Here is an 18609-nt window from a genome sequence, read left to right on the forward strand (position 1 = left end):
TCTTCTGCCCATTTTTTAATTGATTGCTTGTTTTTTTGGGTGTTGAGCTGTCTCAGTTATTTCTATATTTTGGATACTAACCCTTTATCAGGACTGTCATTTGCAAATATCTTCTCCCATTCGGTGGGTTGTCTTTTAGTTTTGTTGATTGTTTCCTCTGCTATGCAGAAATTTTTTATTCTGATGTATTCCCAATAGTTTATTTTTACTTTTATTTCCTTTGCCTCAGGAGACACATCTAGAAAAATGTTGCTATGGTTGAGATCAAAGAAATTATTGCCTGTGCTCTCTTCAAGGATTTTTATGGTTTCAGTCCTCACCTTTAGGTATTTAATTCATTTTGACTTTATTTTTGTGTATGTAGTTTCATTCTTTCACACGTTGCTGTGCCGAGGTCCAGCCCCAACACCATTGGTTGAAAAGACTGTATTTTCCCCATCATATATTCATTCCTCATTGGTTGAAGATTAATTGACCTATAATTGTGTGTTTCTTTCTGAGTTTTCTATTCTATTCCATTTATTACGTGTCTATTTCCATGCCAGTTCCATAGTTTTAATTACTACTACTTTGTAATATAACTTGAAATGTGAAATTGTGATACCTCCAGTTTTGTTTTTCTTTCTGAAGATTGCTTTGGCTTTTCAGGATCTTTGTGGTTCCATACAAATTTTAGGATTATTTCATCCAGTTCTGTGAAAAATGCTGTTGGTATTTTGATAGGGATTGCATTAAATCTAGATTGCTTTGGGTAGTAGACATTTTAACAATATTTGTTCTTCTAACCCATGAGTGTGGAATGTCTTTTCATTTCTTTGAAATTTCTTGAATTTCTTTCATCAGTGTTTTATAGTTTTCAGAGTACAGGTCTTTCACCTCTTTGGTTAAGTTTATTCCTAGATATTTTATTGTTCTCAGTGCAATTGTAAATGGGATTGTTTTCTTGATTTCACTTTCTGCTGCTTCATAATTGGTACATAGGAATGCAACAGATTTCTGTACATTGATTTTGAATCCTGTGACTTAATGCATTCATTTATCAGTTCTAGTATTTTTTTGATGGAGTTTTTAGGATTTTCTATATATGATATGTCATTTGCATATAGAGTTTTACTTCTTCCTTACCAACTTGGATGCCTTGTATTTCTTTTAGTTGCCTGATCACTGTGGCTAGGACTTCTACTACTATGTGGAATAAAAGTGATGAGAGTGTGCATCCTTGTCTTGTTCCTGACCTTAGGAGGAAAGCTTTTAGTTTTTCACCATTGAATATGATGTTGGCTGTGGGTTTTTCATAGAAGCACTTTATTACGTTTGGTATGTTTCCTCAAAACCTACTTTGCAGGGTTTAAAAAAAATTTTTTTTACTGTTTACTTATTTTTGACAGAGAGAGAGAGAGAGAGAGAGACAGAACATGAGCAGGGGAGAGGCAGAGAGAGAGGGAGATGCAGAATCCGAAGAAGGCTCCAGGCTCTGAGCTGTCAGCACAGAGCCCGACGCGGGGCTCAAACTCACGAACTGTGAGATCATGACCTGAGCTGAATTCAGACATTTAACCGACTGAGCCACCCAGGCGCCCCTGCAGGTTTTTATCATGAATGGATGTTGTACTTTGCCAAATGCATCTATTGAAATGATCATATGGTGTTTAATCCTTTCTCTTATTGATGTGACATATCACGTTGTTTTGTAAATATTGAATCACCCTTGCATCCTGGGAATAAACCCCACTTGATTGTTGTGTACACTTTTTAAAAATATGTTGTTTGTCAGGTGCCTGGGTGGTTCAGTCAGTTGAGCATCTGATTTCGGTTCAGGTCATGATCTCACAGTTCGTGACTTCGAGCCCTGCGATGGACTCTATGTTGACATCTAAGAGTCTAGAAACTCCTTCGGATTCTGTGTCTCCCTCTCTCTCTGCCTCTCCTCCACTAGCATTCTGTCTTCCTGTCCCTCTCAAAAAAATAATAAATAAACATTTAAAAAATATATTGTTGGATTTGGTTTGCTAATACTGTGTTGAAGATATTTGCATCTATACTCATCAGAGATATTGGCATCCTGTAGCTCTCGTGTGTGTGTGTGTGTGTGTGTGTGTGTGTGTGTGTGTGTGGTGTCTTTATCTGGTTTTGATGTCAGAATACCTCATGGAATGAATTCAGAAGTGTTCCTTCCTCTTCTATTTTTTGGAATAATTTGAGAAGAATAGGTATTAACTCTTCTTTAAATGTTTGGTAAAATTTGTCTGTGAAGCTGTCTGCTCCTGGACTTTTGTTTTGGGGGAGTTTTTATTATTATTATTATTATTATTATTATTATTATTATTATGCTTCAATTTCATTGCTGGTAATTGATGTGTTCAAATTTTCTATTTCTTCCTGCTTTAGTTTAGGTAGGTTAACGTTTCTCGGAATTTATCCATTTCTTTTAAGTTGTCCAATTTGTTGACATGTAGGTTTCCCTAATATTCTGTTACAATTGTTTGTATTTTTGTGGTGTTGGTTGTTATTTCTCCTTTTTCATTAATGATTTTGTTTATTTGGGTCCCCTCTTTTTCCCTTTCTCTCTCTCTATCTCTCTTTCTCTCTCTAGCTAGAAGTTTATCAATTTTGTTGATCTTTTCAAAGAACCAGTTCCTGGTTTCATTGATGTTCTATTGTTTTGTTTTGTTTTTAGTTTCCATATCATTTATTATTTCCTTCCTTTTGCTGGGTTTGGATTTTGTTTGTCCTTCTCTCCTAGCTCCTTTAGGTGTAAGGTTTTGCTACTTGAGATTTTTCTTGCTTCTTGAGGTAGACCTGTAGTGCTACCCTCTACACCCTCTTAGAAACACTTTCCCTCTTAGAAACACTTTTGCTGCATCCCAAAGATTTTGGGCCATTGTGTTTTCATTTCCATTTGTTTCCATGTATTATTTTTTAGTTTCTTTCTTTCTTTTTAGTAATCTCTACACCTAACATGGGGCTCAAACACAACTCTGAGATCAAGAGTCACACACTCTTGATTGAGCCAGCTAGGTGCCCCTGTATGTATTTTTGTTTCTTTTTTTTTTTTTATGTTTATTTATTTTGAAAGAAAGAGAGAATGAGCAGGGAAGGGGCAGAGAGACAGAGAGAGAATCTCACGCAGACTGCACTGTCAGTGTAGAGACCAACCTGGCGCTCAAACTCATAAACCGTGAAATCATGATGTGAGCTGAAATCCAGAGTCAGATGCTCAACCAGCTGAGCCACCCAGGTGTCCCTTTTATTTATTTTTTTATTTCTTGGCTGATACATACATTGCTTATTAGCATGTTATTTATCTCTAGGTTATTTGTGGTCTTTCTAGATTTTTTTTCCTGTAGTTGATTTCTAGTTTCACAGTTTGTGGTCAGAAAAGATACATGATATGACTTCAATTTTTTTTTGCATTTGTTGACACTTGTTTTGTGGCCTAATATGTGATCTATTCTCAAGGATGTTCCATGTGCACTTGAAAATAATGTCTATTCTGCTGTTTTATGATGGAATGTCCTAAATATGTCTGTAAAATTCATCTGATCTAGTGTGTCATTCAAAGCCATTGTTTCCTTGTTGATTTCCTGTTTGGATGATCTGTCCATCAATATAAGTGAGGTGTTAGGGAACCTGGGTGGCTCAGTCAGTTAAGTGTCCAACTTCAGCTCAGGTCATGATCTCGTGGTTTGGGGGTTTGAACCCCACATCGGGCTCTGTGCTGACTCCTCAGGGCCTGGAGTCTGCTTTGGATTCTGTGCCTCCATCTCTCTGCCTCTCCCCCACTCACACTCTGTATCTCTCTGTCTCTCTCTCTCTCAAAAGTAAATAAAACATTAAAAAGAATTTAAATGCGGCGCCTGGGTGGCTCAGTCGGTTAAGCATCCGACTTCAGCCCAGGTCACGATCTCGCGGTCCGTGAGTTCAAGCCCAGCGTCGGGCTCTGGGCTGATGGCTCAGAGCCTGGAGCCTGCTTCCGATTCTGTGTCTCCCTCTCTCTCTGACCCTCCCCCATTCATGCTCTGTCTCTCTCTGTCTCAAAAATTAATAAACGTTAAAAAAAAAAGAATTAAAAAAAAAAAGAATTTAAATATAAGTGGGGTGTTAAAGTGTCCTACTATTATTGTATTACTGTCAATTATTTCCTTTGTGTTTGTTATTAACTGTTTCTTTTATTTATTTTTTAATGTTTATTTATCTTAGAGAGAAAGAGAGACAGACTGTGAGCAGGGGAGGGGCAGAGAGAGAGGGAGACACAGAAGCCAAAACAGGTTCCAGGCCCTGAGCTGTCAAGCACTGAGCCTGACACAGGATTCAAACCCACCAGCCATGAGATCATGGCCTGAGCCAAGTCAGAGGCTTAACCAACTGAGCCACCCAGGCGTCCCTGTTATTAACTGTTTTATGTATTTAGGTGCTTCCACTGGGTGCATAAATATTTACAGTTTTATATCCTTTTGTTGGATTGTCCTCTTTATTATTATATAGTGTCCTTCTTTGTCTCTTGTCACAGTCTTTGTTTTAAAATCTCTTTGGTCCAATGTAAGTATTGTTACTCCAGCTTTCTTTTGATATCCATTTGCATGATAAATGTCTCTCCATCCCTTCACTTTCTTTCTTTCTTTTCTTTAAAAGCTTCTATTTTTAAGTAATCTTTATACCCCATGTGGGGCTCAAATCCACAACTTCAAGATCAAGAGGTGCATCTTCAAGATCAAGCTCTTCCAACTGAGCTGCCCCTCCATCCCTTGCCTTCAATCTGCAAGCGTCTTTTGGTGTGAAATGAGTCTCTTATAGGCAGCACATAGATAGGTCTTGTTTTTTTATACACTGTCATCCTATGTCTTTTTTTATAAATCACCCTATGTCTTTTGTTTGGAGCATTTAGTCCATTTACATTCCAAGTAATTATTGATAGATACGTATTTATTGCCATTTTGTTACTTGTTTTATGGCTGTTTCTATAGATTTTTTCTGATCCTTCCTGCTCTCTTTCATGGTTTGTTGACTTTCTTTAGTGATATACTTGGATTCCTTTCTCTTCATTCTTTGTATAACAACTACTGGTTTTTTGATTTGTGGTTACCTTTTGGTATATAACTATCTTCTGCATATACCAGTCCATATTCAGTTGATTGTCACTTAAGTTTGAACCCATCCTTTACTCCTCTCCCCACCACATTTTAGGTATATAGTATCATATTTTACATCCCCCCCCCTCATTTTGTTATGGATCCCTTGACTGATTTTTACAGAAATACTTATTTTCACTGCTTTTCTGTTTGTTTGTGTTTTTTTGTAGGGCTGGTTTAGTGGTCATGAATTCCTTTAGTTTTCGTTTGTCTGAGAAACCCTTTATCTCTCCTTCTGTTCTAATTGATAGCTTTTCTGGATAGAGTATTCTTGGCTGAAGATTTTTCCCTTTCAGTACTTTGAATGTATCATGCCACTCCCTTCTGGCCTGCAAAGTTTCTGCTGAAAAATCTACTGCTAGCCTGATGGGGTTTCCCTAGTGTGTAACTGTCTTCATGTCTTTTACTGCTTAAATTTTTTTTTTCTTTATCACTACTTTCACCATTTTAATTACCATGTGTCTTGGTGTGGACCTCCTTGGTTGAATTTTGGGGTGATATCTGTGCCTCCTGGATCTGGCTATCTGTTTCCTTCCCCAGATTAGGGAAATTTTCAGCTATTTCTGCCCCCTTTTCTCTCTTCTTCTTATGAGATCCCTATAATGCAAATGTCATTACCCTTGATACCCTTGATGGAGTCACTAAGTTCCCTAAGACTATTCTCAATTTGCATAATTTTCCTTCCTCTCCTTTGCTCAGCTTGGCTACTTTCCTTGACTCTGCCATCCAGGTCACCAATTCATTCCTCTGCTTCATCTAGTCTGCTATTTATTCCATCAAGTGTATTTTTAATTTCATTTATTGTGTTCTTGATCTCTGATTGCTTCTTTTTTATCTCTGTGTTAAGGGTCTTACTGATGTCCTCCACTCTTTTCTCAAGTGCAGTAAGTATCTTTATGATCATTACTTTAAATTCTCTATCAGGTATATTACTTATATCCTTTTTGTTTAGGTCTCTAGCTGTGATTTGGTCCTGTTCTTTCATTTGGAACACATTTCTCTGTGTCCTTGTTTTGTATAACTCTCTGCGTCTGTTTCTGTGTGTAAGGAAACTCTGCTACTTCTCTTGCCTTTAACAGTAATAGCCTTCTGAAGAAAAGGTCTGTAGTGCCCTGCAAGTGGAGTGTCCCATTCCCTAGGGCTTGGAGCTTCAGGGAGTAGGATCTCCTATGTGTGTTGTGTGTGCTCTGCTTATTGAGTCCTGGCCTCTTTTTCCCTCAGTTCAGTTGTCTGCACAGGTTCTCTTTGCCTATTATTGGTAGTGTTTGGTCTCCAGCAGGAGTGGGGCACGTTTTAACAAGGTGTGAAGTGGTCTGCTTGCAAAATGAAAAGTTCCCCTGCTGTGACTGGACCCAAGGTCCAAAAAAATGTGCAGGTAGGGAGATGAGGTATTGGTGGGGTTTGCACTGGTCTCCTGGGGGATGGGGCACACATCAGGAGCATTAAGGTCAGTGTATCTGGTAAGGGCAGATTCACCAAAGTGTGAGGGGGTGGGGCTTGGCATAAGCAATGTAGGTAGTGAGTGTTGGCTGCGCTGGTTCCCACAGGTGTCTGTTGTTTATGCCGAGGAGTTGGGAGAGGGAAATTACACCTGCCAGCCCCTTTGTTCCTGGAGGGGTCTCCCTGTGATCCCTGTGTCTCTGGGTCATGCTCTGAAGTGAGCAAATCACTCTCCCTCCCATCTGCCCCCCAACCACTGGTACTTTTTCAAGCTTCTGTATCTGCATGGACTGTTTGTCGTGCTGTCTCTTTAAGGGCAGGGACTCCACTTCCTAATGCCCTCCAGGTTCTCCCAGAGCAGAGCCTGCTGATTTTTAAAATTCCAGATTTGGGGTGTTTGGATGGCTCAGTTGGCTGAGCTTCTGATTCTTGATTTTGGCTCAGGTCATGATCCCAGGGTCATGGGACTGAGCCCTGCATCAGGCTCTGTACTGAGAGTGGAACCTACTTAGGATTCTCTCTCTCTCTCTCTCTCTCTCTCTCTCTCTCTCCTCCCTTCTGTGGCCATGCACTGAAGAAGAAGTTCTCAGACACCAGATTGAGCAGATGTGCAGGACTGCCTCTGTGAGAGAGCAGCAGCAGCTGGGGTCTGGGGTCTACGCATAGCCTTTATTTCATGTTTTCATTAGATATAAGTATCAAAGCATATCAAAGCATGGAAAGAGAACACAAAGGATCTTTAGACATAAACCAGACATGCACCTGCTGACTACATGAAGACATTCAGGGAGTGGGTGTAGTTTCAAGGAGTGTCAGGGAGTTACAACGGGTTTTGTATCTTAACTGTCCTCTGGGGGGATCAAGGGGCTCTGTATCTCATAATGTTATCACATTTGACAGCCTTGAGACATTGCGGATGTTTCAGTTATTGCCCCATTCACCCTCTAGGACTTACAATACATTCTAGAAATAACTCCACACTCTCCCTCTGCCCCTCTCCCCCACTGGTGTTCTCTCTCTCCCTCTCTAAAAACAAACAACACCAAAACAAACAAACAAACACCCCAAAATTCCAGGCTTTTAGTCCCAATTGTTGTAAGAACTCATGAAATTTGGCACCTCTTGCTTTCAAGGACAAATATCATGGGGATTCATGCTCTCTGTTCATGGGCTCCCTGGTGTGAAAGTCTGTTTTCACCCTTCTCTGCACCACTGGTTGTTTCCCCACCATTGATGGCTATGGTCTGTTTCACTCTCAAATCGTGTCTTCATCCTTCCTAACTTCTTTGATGTGGCCTCTTCTCTACCTTTAGTTGTGAGTTTGTTCTGCCAGTCTTCAGCTTGTTTTCTGGGTTATTTACCCTGATGTGAGTGTTATTTAGTTGTACCTTTATCATGAGGTGAGCCTAGGGACTTCCTATTCTGCCATCTTCCCAGCTGACCCTACGGAAATAACCCCTTCCCTTTTCTTGACCTCAGTTTCCTCATTTTACAATGAAAAGACTAGACACGATGATCCTTGATTCTGAACTATAACGTTGAGGAGGAGGCATTTTGGAATTAGACCTGGGAAGGGGCTTGCTGGTGACATCATAAAGGGAGAATTCCGTGAGAAGACTCGGGCTTTCCTAGAAACCCCAGTGCCACAGCTTAGGTGGGAGGAACAATTCAGGAAGGAGTCTTTTGGCCCACATCTTGAGCTCTCCTCGTTCCAGAGGTCCCAGCATAGTCATGGATCAACACTCGTTGGCTAAAACAGCTCAAAATGAGGCAGACACCAATAATTTGGATGTGTTATCTCACCCCAACTCACCAACGCCACAGCACAGACCAGGCCATAGTGGAGTCCACCACCATCGTGGGTCTCATTACCACGGTGGGTCCCACCACTATGGTGAGTCTCACCACTACAGTGGGTCCCACCACCATGGCGGGTCCCACCATCAAGGCATAGTCCACCATCATCATGGGTCCTCCCATCACATGGGGTCCCACCACCATGGTGAGTCCCACCACCACGGTGAGTCCCACCATCATGATGGGTCCTCCCATCACAGTAGGTCCCAACATCACGACAAGTCCCGCCATCATGGCACATCCCAGCATTATGGCATATCCCACCATCATAGTGGATCTCACCACCTTGGTGAATATCCAGACTCTCATGACAATGCCTCCTCTCACGATTCTGGCAATTCCCACCACCCCCGCCACCCCCACCACCATGGTGAGGCCCACCATCATGGTGGAGCCCACCACTCCACATCCCTTGCCCTGGCTCCTTCTCATGGCACTGTTCATGGTGATTACCACCATGGTAGCAGGAGACATCATGATAGGCCCCGCCACCGTGGTGATTCCTACCACCATGATGAGCAGTCTCACCACCATAGGGGGTCCCACCACCATGGTGGATCTCACCACCATGGCGAAGTTTCCCATCATAGTGGGCTCCATCACCAAGGTGAGCCTTACCACCGTAAGGATTCCAACCCCTATGGTGGCTCTCACCATCACAGTGAGGTCCATCAGCATGGTAAGCATCATCTTGAAGTCCACCACCACAGAGGGCCTCTTCATCATGGAGAGACCTATTCCCACCATTCCTATGCGGGGTCCCACCAGGATCGCATACCTCGCTCCGGCAGACACCACAGTGAGCACCACCACGGCCACCATAGCAAACGCCACCGTGGCCACCATGCAGAGCGCCACCATGGTGAGCACCACCACAAGGAGCATCACCATGGCAAGCACCACCATGCTGTACGTGGTCATGATCATCTCCTTGGTGATCACCGCTATGGGGAGCACCATCATGGTAGCTCCCAAGTCTTTGGCCCACACAGGTCTCACGGTGTGGCCAGACCGTCCTTCCATTCTAGCGTGATAGCCCTCCACCCCAGCATGGCACAAATACAGCACTCGGCCTTCAGCTTGAGACGTTCCCTCAGTGTAGTGTACTCATGTGCATCCCAGATATCCAACAAAGTCCATCCTCAGGATTCCTCCTCTACAACTTCCTTGGAAACCTGGTCCGAAGAAGATGAGCAATTTCAGAAGCGTAAAAGTGAGTCGCTGCTCCCCGCAGCCCCAACTCCCACTGCCTGGCCCAGATTTCAGGCCTGACTCGGGCCCTGCACTGACCTTCGGCAGATCATGAGGCATGACTCTAACCCGCACGCATATTCCATTGGCTATCCGCTCACCTGGCTGTCCATCATCCATCTTTTGTTCCTTGAACGATGCACCTCTTTAGGCCATCTGCTACTTGTTCATCCAGTCATTGCCTTGCGTATGTACACTCACTGATTGAACACTTCTTGTCTCGTACAGGTGCCTGGCCTGCCTGGGCCCTGGAAGCACAGAGAAAAAAAATCCTTCCCTCAAGGGGCTCCAAGACTGGGGGTGGTCACTTAGACAACCAATCCTAGACTAGCCCACCATATCAGGGCAGTTACCACTGTGGATTCTATTTGTCCACATTTGCCCCCACTCAACCATGAGCATCTTGACAGAGATTGGGAACCGCTGTCTGAATGAGGGCCTTGAGGGCAGGAGGGACCTTAGCTATTAATTCACAGTCCCCCAAGCTTGGCCTCTAATGGTTCAGTAAACAGAGCAACAGCCTCACAGACAAGCAGAGAGGGGCAGGTGCCTAACTGGATAGCAGTAGGGAAGGCAGCTAAAAGAAGGGGATGTTCCAGCAGGATCTCAGAGGGAGAGGGAGAGTTTACCCAGACGAGGGGTTAGGGACAAGAATGGGGTTTTCCGTGCTTAAGTTGCCATGTGGGTAGAGAAAGGCCTGGAAGTGTAGAAGCACGAGCCTGCAAGATGCGCCTGAGTAGACCACAAATCCCAAACAGGCCGGCATCTGCCACGGAAGGGGTCAGGACGGTGGCCGCAGGACCAGCACAGGACTAATCTACGGGCGCTTCAGTGAGTGAATGGTAGGCAAGCAGGCAGGCATGAAGACGAACCCCAAGTCAGTCTGGGAGTATGCCTCCTCCTCCAACACAGACTTGACTTTCTGTCCCCCTTATAGCCGCCAGAACTCAGCGGGCCCACAAGAAGCTGCACACCGTGGATCTCTTCTACAGGCTGTGGGAAAAATTAAGCCACCTCACTCAGCGCCTCCGGGGAATGCTTAGGAACCTGACTGAGTCCTTACCCTTTGAAGCCTTCATCTTCCTCGTCGTCAGCCTCAACACTATCATGCTCGTGGCCCAGACTTTTGCCGAAGTCGAGGTCCGGGGTGGTAAGAGTTGGGGAATCCCCTTTCACATGGAGCCGGCCATAGATCTTGTTCCAGGCCTCCTGTGGGCCTAATCTAGTGTCGGGCGGTTTGTGTAACTTAGCTCATTTGATTCTGACCCGTGGGAAGTCGACAGCATTGCCCAGTATTCAAGATGAGCCTCAGAGATTTTGCTGAGGTCAACCAGTCAGCCACAGACAGGCCCACAAAACTGGAGGAGGTGCTGTTCGTGATACAGACACCAGGTGGCGCGCCAACCCTAAACACGCCGCTTTGCGGGGCAGCTGGTGGAACCCAGGTCGCCCAGAAGGGCCCCGAGACCCTGGAATGCTGTCGAAGGGTGAGGGTGGAAAACTGGGGAAGGTGGGCCCTAGGACTCCTGGTAGCAAGGTGAAAGAAAGGCCTGCCACAGCACACATTAACTAAAGAGAGAATAAAAGTGGCTGTATTCTTATTCTTACTGTGTGAAATGAATGTAATATTCACAAAAATGCTACGAGACAGACCGGTATCGTCACCGGACCAAGATGGGTCTGCTGCTTGGTGAGTTACAGGCAGACTACACCAGGTTGAGTTAACTCACAAGGTCATCTTTATCTGTAGAAATAAGGACATCAAGAGGAATACTTTCTTTTCTTTTCTTTTTTTAAACACTTATTCATTTTTTGAGAGACAGAGAGAGAGAGACAGCGTGAGCGGGGGAAGGACATAGAGAGAGGGAGGCACAGAATCTGAAGCAGGCTCCAGGCTCCGAGCCGTCAGCACAGAGCCCGATGCGGGGCTCAAACCCCCCAACCACCGTGAGATCCTGACCTGAGCCACCCAGGAGGCCCCAAGGGAAATACTTTCTAAAGCTGTGATTCCCCTAACAAGGGAAAGCAGACTCCTTTTACTGGGGCTGGGGATGAATATTCAGAGGAGGATTTTAACATTATAATGAGGCTGAGAGGAACTTTCTGGCAACTCTCGGATTCTGTGCCGGCAGTCTTTCTCAAATGTTTCTTTTTTCGGTTCCGGCAGTTCCTTCCTTAGTCTCTAAAAGGTAAGACTGACTGACAGGTAGAAGCTTCTAGAAGTTTCCTGAATTCAGGAGATCAGTCCTGAGTTCAGGGGGTCAGGCCAGGGACGGTGTTATCACTGCTTTACAGACAAGAAAACTGAGGCACAGAGCAGTGAAGACACACAGCCATCAGGGCAGAGCCGGGTGCTCCCTGCAGGGCTGTGTGAGGTTCCAGAGGGGAGGAGGGAAGAGGGGCTAAGGTTGCTGGGGGGTGGCCCCCAGTGAGCCGCCTGTGTCCGTGCAGAGTGGTACTTCATGGCCTTGGACTCCATTTTCCTCTGCATCTACGTAGTGGAAGCTGTGCTCAAGATCATTGCTCTAGGCCTCAAGTATTTTTCTGACTCCTGGAACATTCTGGGTGAGTGAGGATGGTGTGTGTGTGTCTGTGTGTGTGTGTGTGTGTGTGTGTGTCTGTGTGTGTGTGTGTGTGTGGAGGGAGCCACGGGACTGCTAGAGGAGGCTGAGGACGAAAGCGGACTGGCGGAGGGCGTTGGTGTCGGGAGGACAGGGGGTCTGGGAGCCAGGTGCCTGGGCAGGAGTCAGTGACACCCAGCCCCCCCGCTGTGCCCTCAGACTTCTTCATCATGATCATGGCTATGCTGGACTTCATGCTTTTGCAGTTCAACTCCTTCTCCTTCGTCTACCACCAAAGCGTCTTCCGGATCTTCAAGGTCTTCAAGAGCCTGCGGGCCCTGAGGGCCATCCGGGTCCTGCGGAGGCTCAGGTCAGCTGGGCCACGGTTGCCCACCCTGGTGCGGGGACTCCGCAGGAGTTGGGTCACAGGCCCGGGCAATCAGCGTATCTCCTGTGACCTGTTTAAGGGATGGGGGATGAAGAGACTACAGGCTCCAGCCCACTTCTGATAAGCCTCCTGCCATCTGCTCAGATCAGTCATTTTCCAGAGAGGGCTGGACTGTCCCAAGCCCCCGGGCAAAACGGGGACCTCCTGCCCGCACTTGCAGTCTCCGGCTGCCGGGCACAGATCCCCACCCCTGCTCCTTCATTCGGCCTCGCTCTCAACTTCTGCCCACAGCTTCTTGACCAGCCTCCAGGAAGTGACCGGGACTCTGGTCCGGTCCTTGCCGTCCGTCACCGCTATCCTTATCCTCATGTTTACCTGCCTCTGTATCCTGTGCTGTGGGGGCTGGGGTGGGAGCCTGAGGTGCTGCGGTGGAAGGGTTTGTAGCGGTGTGGGGGGGAGGGGGGGTGGACGGGACGCTGTGAGCCTGGTTTGGCCCTGAACAGCCAGTCCTCTTCTCTGTGGTGCTCCGGGCTCTGTTCCGTCAATCTGACCCCAAGCGCTTTCAGAACATCTTCACCACCGTCTTCACTCTCTTCACCATGCTCACCCTGGACGACTGGTCCCTCATCTACCTGGACAGCCGGGCCCAGGGTGGGACAGGCCCCAGGCTGGGTGGAGGGCAGGGGTTTGGCTGGGAGGGCAGACCCCGAGGGCTCCGTTACCCCGTATGCGAAGTGGGGCTTCTGATGCTGGCAGGGGTGTAGGGAGGGCCGTCAAGGAACTCACGGCTCGAACGACGCCCTCTCTCCCAGGCGCCTGGTACATCATCCCTATTCTCATGATTTACATCATCATCCAATACTTCATCTTCCTCAAGTAAGGACTCCACCCCTACTTTGCTCCCCAGCTTCACCCCCAATCCCCACCTAACCCAGGGCACCCCTGCCCAGCCTCTCCAGCCATCTCCCCTTGGTTGTGCCACAACGAACCCGGAGGAGGGTTGCAGGGCCTCTCCTACGGCCTCCTCCTTGAGAGTACCCACCCCCACTACCCACCCCCACCATCCCCAGCCTGGTGATCGCCGTCCTGGTGGATAACTTCCAGATGGCTCTGCTCAAAGGCCTGGAGAAAATAAAGCAGGAGGTACTGAGTGCGGTGGGGCAGGTGGGCCAGTGAGGGAAGCCAGAAGGGGTGGGCACAGAGGCTGGAGGGAAGGGTGGGGGGTGTTCCGGAAAAAGGCAGACAGGGGACTCTGGCAGGACAAAAGCCTTTTCTTCCCAGAGGGCAGCCCGGATCCATGAGAATCTACTGGATGACTCACTGACCGAACTCCGAAAATCAGGTGCTGGCCCTCCTTCCACGGTCAGACACGGAATTCCGGTCTCAGTGGCAGAGTTTGAGAATCTGAGTCTCGGGAGAACTTACAGAGCTTAGACCTTTGGTCCAAAGAGCTCTAAGGCGATCCTCTAAAAGCCAATTAAGCGGATCGTCAATTCTTGAAAGCCCCCTTTATGAAATGACTAATTAGCCAGATTATGATTTGCCAAACAGTCATTTCTTCTAATAACTTATAAGGGTTATAGCGGTTGGTTTTACATGGGATGGTTTTGGTTTTTTTTTAATTTTTTTTTTTCAACGTTTATTTATTTTTGGGACAGAGAGAGACAGAGCATGAACGGGGGAGGGGCAGAGAGAGAGGGAGACACAGAATTGGAAACAGGCTCCAGGCTGCGAGTCATCAGCCCAGAGCCTGACGCGGGGCTCGAACTCACGGACCGCGAGATCGTGACCTGGCTGAAGTCGGACGCTTAACCGACTGCGCCACCCAGGCGCCCCTACATGGGATGGTTTTGACTGCCCACGCACTTGTCCAGACCCACTCAAAGTGGATTGAGAGTAAAAATTGAAGTTTCCTGTACGTGTTCATTTTTACAAAGCCGATTTCCTGAACGATTGACGTTGAGACAGTTGATTTGCTTCCTGCTTAAAGATCTTCAGAACTTTAGAATCTGAGCTCCAAGAATCCCACTCTTAGGCTCATCAACACTAGAGGACTAAGGATCCCCAGGGGTCACCTGGTCCCTCACCTGCCCCCTCCATCAGGGTTAGACGCTCAGGGCAAAAATGCTTAAGGAAAAAGAGGAATTAGTTGGCTCAAATTACTTAGCAAATTCAGGGTGTGGGGTTTTCAGGAATGGCTGGATCCAGGACTCGAATGCTGGTCAGGAGTTGGTCTCCTTCTACCTCTCTGCTCTGTAGTCCTCTGTGTGGTTTTGTGCTTAGGGTGGTTCTTCCCTTGTGTTAGGAAAATGGCCACCTGCCACTCTAGCCCCAAATCCTTGCAAATTAGCATCCCTAGCATGCCCAGCAGAGAGGTCCTCTTCTTCCAACTGTTCCAACAAGGACCCAGAAATGAGGCTTCTTTTCTTTGATCATCTGACGATTTTGGAACCAATCACTATAGCCAAAAGAATAGGCTGTTCTGATTGGCCAGGTCTGGGTCACATGTCCTTGGAGGTCGGAGGACAGGGTCAACCCCTGCTGGATGGTGTGGACCCAAAAGGCGCAGGAGTGGTTCCTCAGGAAAACCGGGGGACTTTTTCCAGAAGGAGAGACAAACGAACAAACAAAACTGATACCCACTCTGCGTGGAGAAGCCATCTCTTTGGGGCCATCATGGACAAAAACTCCTTTAGCTAGCCCCATTTGATTTTTGTTTTTTAATGTTTATTTTTTGAGAGAAAGAGAGAGAGAGAGCGCGCGAGTGAGGGGAGGGGCAGAGAGAAAGGGAGACACAGAATCCAAAGCAGGCTCCAGGCTCTGAGCTGTCAGCACAGAGCCCGACACAGGGCCTGAACTCACTAACCGTGAGATCATGACCAAGTTAGACGCTGAGCCACCCAGGCGCCCCATCCTTTAGCCCCATTTGAATATCTCGGTGACACACAAGATTCCTTCTACCTCCTCTCGATCCAGGCATCTCCTTGACGTTCCCCTGTTTTACATCCAGAGCCTGAAGAGGTGGTGAGTGAACATACCAAACAGAAGCAGCTCATTGAGAAGAAATTTGGGACCATGACTGAGAAGTAAGGAGGCGCAAAGGGAGGGGCGGCCATGGTCTGGCAGGGAAAGGGACATCGCCCACCTCTCTGGAAGGGGGGGTGGAGCGCCAAGGCTCAGGTAGAGCCCACGGGTGGAGGCGGAGACCACAAGTGACCTCTGCTCACCCGGAGCCATCTTGTGTCGCCAAGAGAATCCCACAAGCGGTGCCTAGAGGGCCATGAGAGCTCCTCGAGGCTGAGGACAAGCGCAGGGCATCGGAGAGGCCCCAGAGAAACAGCGATCCTGCTCATCTGTTTACTCAAGGAGCATCCCTGACCCTTGCTCTGGGTCAAGGCCCTGCGAGGGTTCCAGGGACCCAAAGATGACACGGACTAGGCCCGCCCACGGCAACCCTATTGCTAAGGACCTGTGCTGGGCCATGGAGAGCAGTGGTCGGTTAGGTGGAGGGATGAGAAGGATGGGTCGAGGAGCGGCTTGGGAGAAGGCCTGGGAGGCAGATGGTCAACACCCCATTCTCGTCGAATCAATTGGCCAATTGGTCCAGGACGGCTGGGGACTTGTGGCTGTGCTCCTGGCTGGGGGACCTCGGCACAGACTCCCGCTTCCTGGCTCCCCAGAGAACCTTCTCTCCGAAAGCTGGGCCCCCCTCTACCTCAGCCAGTCTGGCTCTAAGCCAGCCGACAGGGCAGCCTGACTCCTGGAAGCCTCCAGCCTCTCCTCACCCACCATCAGAGCTCAAGCCCCAACAGGCCCTCTGTGATCAAGCCTTTGCCAGCCTCCCTCGTTGCCTTACGGCCACTCCCACCCCGGCACATCTGGGCCTTTGCCCACACTGTCCTCTCTAACTGGAGTGTCCTCTGGCTGCCAGTGCCAGGCTCAAGTGACCAAGATTTGGGAGAGCTGAGTTCCAATCCGGCTCGCTTCACCTCCCGGCCCTCCCGGCCCCTCCCCCCACATTCCAGCAACTTGGCCCCTGGCACAGCGGACCCTTGGCACCTCTGTAACACTTTCCTTGGGGGTTTCTTGGCCTCCAGACTCTTCCCCACTGGTCCACCTCCACTACGAGTGCTCTCTGTTTGTGTTTGTGTTGTTGTCGTTCATTTGTTTTCCTCTTTCCTTTCTTAGTGGTCTTTCTTAAAAGTAGTTTGGGCTTTTCCTTCATCGTCAGCATTTAAGACCCTACAAGACGCTTGCCTCCTTTAGGCATCCACTCTCTACAGCCTCCTTCCCTGAGGCCTGCCCTGGCCCCCAGCGTAACCCCGTTCTGCTGGAGTAGGGGACCAGGAACCTTGCCTAAGCCTGGCAAACCCTCATGTGTCTTTCAAACTCAGCTCCATGGCACTTCCTCTGGAAGCCTTTTCTGATCCCCGGTACTGGATGGGGTTTTCCTCCTCGGGCACCCTCAGCACTCTGTGTTTGCACTTATCCCGAGTGTAAGCACTCAGTTTGCTTTCCTGGCTCTGCTACAGGCTGAGCTTCTTAAGGGCAAGGAGGGTTTCTTGTTCGTTTCTGTGTCCTCAGAGCACCTGGCAGTGTTCATTTATTTCAGTGTCATTTGGTGGATGGATTTATAAAACAGGCAGGTGATGAGGGGGTTGATGGGTGGGTAGTCGGCTGGATGAATTGTTGGGGAGGGGGGTGGTGAGGTGGATGACTGACTGCACAGCACGGCGAAGGGGTGGGTGGCTGGGTCCAGGGACGAGCAGGTAGATGGGGGCGCGGGTGAGCAACTACAAGGTTGGGGTGGTCGGATGAGTGAGTGGATGGCTGGGTAGGTGGGGGCATGAATGGGCCGATGGGTGAGTGGGTGCCTAGAGAGGTATGGGGTAGTTGGAGGGGCAAGCAGACGGGTGGGCAGAGGGAGGGAGGGATAATCGGGAGGGTTAGCGTCCTCCGTGGCACAGGCACGTGCGGGGCTTTTTACTCGTGGAAGAGAAGCACCACGAAAGGCCACGCTCAGAAGAGCCGTGAGGGCGGCTGGTGGGTGTCAAGCACGAGGAGCTGGAGTGGGGGGAGGGCTCTGGCAGCCCAAAGGGCCCTGCCAGGCGGGTCAACTCGGCCTCTCCTCTGCCCCCCTCCCGCCCCCCAGGCAGCGAGAGCTCCTGTTCCGCTTCCTGCAACTGGTGGCCGGGGTGGAACATCATCAACAGAAATTCCGCTCCCAGGCATCCGTCCTGGACGAGATCGTGGACACAGCGTTTGAGGTGAACAGGGCAGGACCAGAGGAGAGGGGCCGGCATGGGAGGACCCCAGAAGGCCAGGCATGGGAGGCTCGCCCCCAGACGTGCCCCTAAGGGTCACAGGGGCAGGCGAGAGGACAGAGGCCACTACTGGCTCAGTCGGCCTCCCATCCTACCCCTGCAGACTGGAGAAGAGGACTTCAGGAAGTGACCCCTCGATGGAGAGGGACATGGGATGAAAGCCTTCGGCCTCTGGCAAGCTGCCCACCAGGGTGGGCCAGGACAAGTTCCTACATCTGCTGGAGTGGTTGTCGGGCCCACAGGGCTGGGCCCTAACAGAGTTTTAAAACCCCAAGCGGCTCTGTGTCCTCCCTGGGCAAGCCAAGGCACAGGGCAGGGGAACTGTGTGCACTGGCGGGTGTACGTGTGTGTGTGTGTGTGAGTGTTGTGTGTGACAGGCGCTGTTCTTGGTCCCCTCCAGCCCCCCACCCCCACCCCCAGGGCCTGCATCCTGGCTTGGGCCCACAGTGCATTAGCAGCAGCCAGAGAGGTGACTCGGAAAGGGGGCCGGGCTCGGTGCTGGAGGGGTGAGTGGGCAGTCACCTTGCTTCGGGGAGGAAGGTCCATCTGGCCCCAGAGTTGGGAGAAAAAGAACCAGCTGGAACAGCCCCTGGTTGTCAGGGCCTGGGGAATCAGTAGGTTCCAGAAATAGGGGCTCAGAGTCCGGGAAGCCGGGCCTA

The 18609-nt window shown here is 48.8% G+C and overlaps 1 protein-coding gene across 1 annotated transcript; it reads left to right on the plus strand.

Moving 5' to 3' along the window:
* Positions 1-8203: 8203 nt before the first annotated feature.
* On the plus strand, positions 8204-18218 carry CATSPER1 (cation channel sperm associated 1). The gene is made up of 12 exons (XM_086676850.1): positions 8204-9639; positions 10615-10827; positions 12129-12242; positions 12458-12608; positions 12918-13009; positions 13134-13277; positions 13439-13502; positions 13697-13769; positions 13908-13968; positions 15637-15712; positions 17779-17893; positions 18054-18218. Exons 1-12 carry the CDS (start codon positions 8301-8303, stop codon positions 18078-18080), a joined length of 2469 nt encoding a protein of 822 aa, XP_086532976.1. The 5' UTR covers positions 8204-8300; the 3' UTR covers positions 18081-18218.
* The last annotated feature ends 391 nt before the right edge of the window (positions 18219-18609 follow it).

This window comes from Puma concolor, chromosome D1 (assembly GCF_028749965.1).
Source record: "Puma concolor isolate L17-30 chromosome D1, mPumCon1.1.hap2, whole genome shotgun sequence".
Taxonomy (NCBI): Eukaryota; Metazoa; Chordata; class Mammalia; order Carnivora; family Felidae; genus Puma; species Puma concolor.

What these genes read in the sequence shown, in the direction of transcription:
- CATSPER1 (XM_086676850.1), top strand. Translation starts at nt 8,301, where the DNA reads ATGGATCAACACTCGTTGGCTAAAACAGCTCAAAATGAGGCAGACACC. An exon ending in TTTGGGACCATGACTGAGAA is followed by an intron (nt 15,713 to 17,778) that starts GTAAGGAGGCGC and finishes CCCGCCCCCCAG; the next exon opens with GCAGCGAGAGCTCCTGTTCC. An exon ending in TCGTGGACACAGCGTTTGAG is followed by an intron (nt 17,894 to 18,053) that starts GTGAACAGGGCA and finishes CTACCCCTGCAG; the next exon opens with ACTGGAGAAGAGGACTTCAG.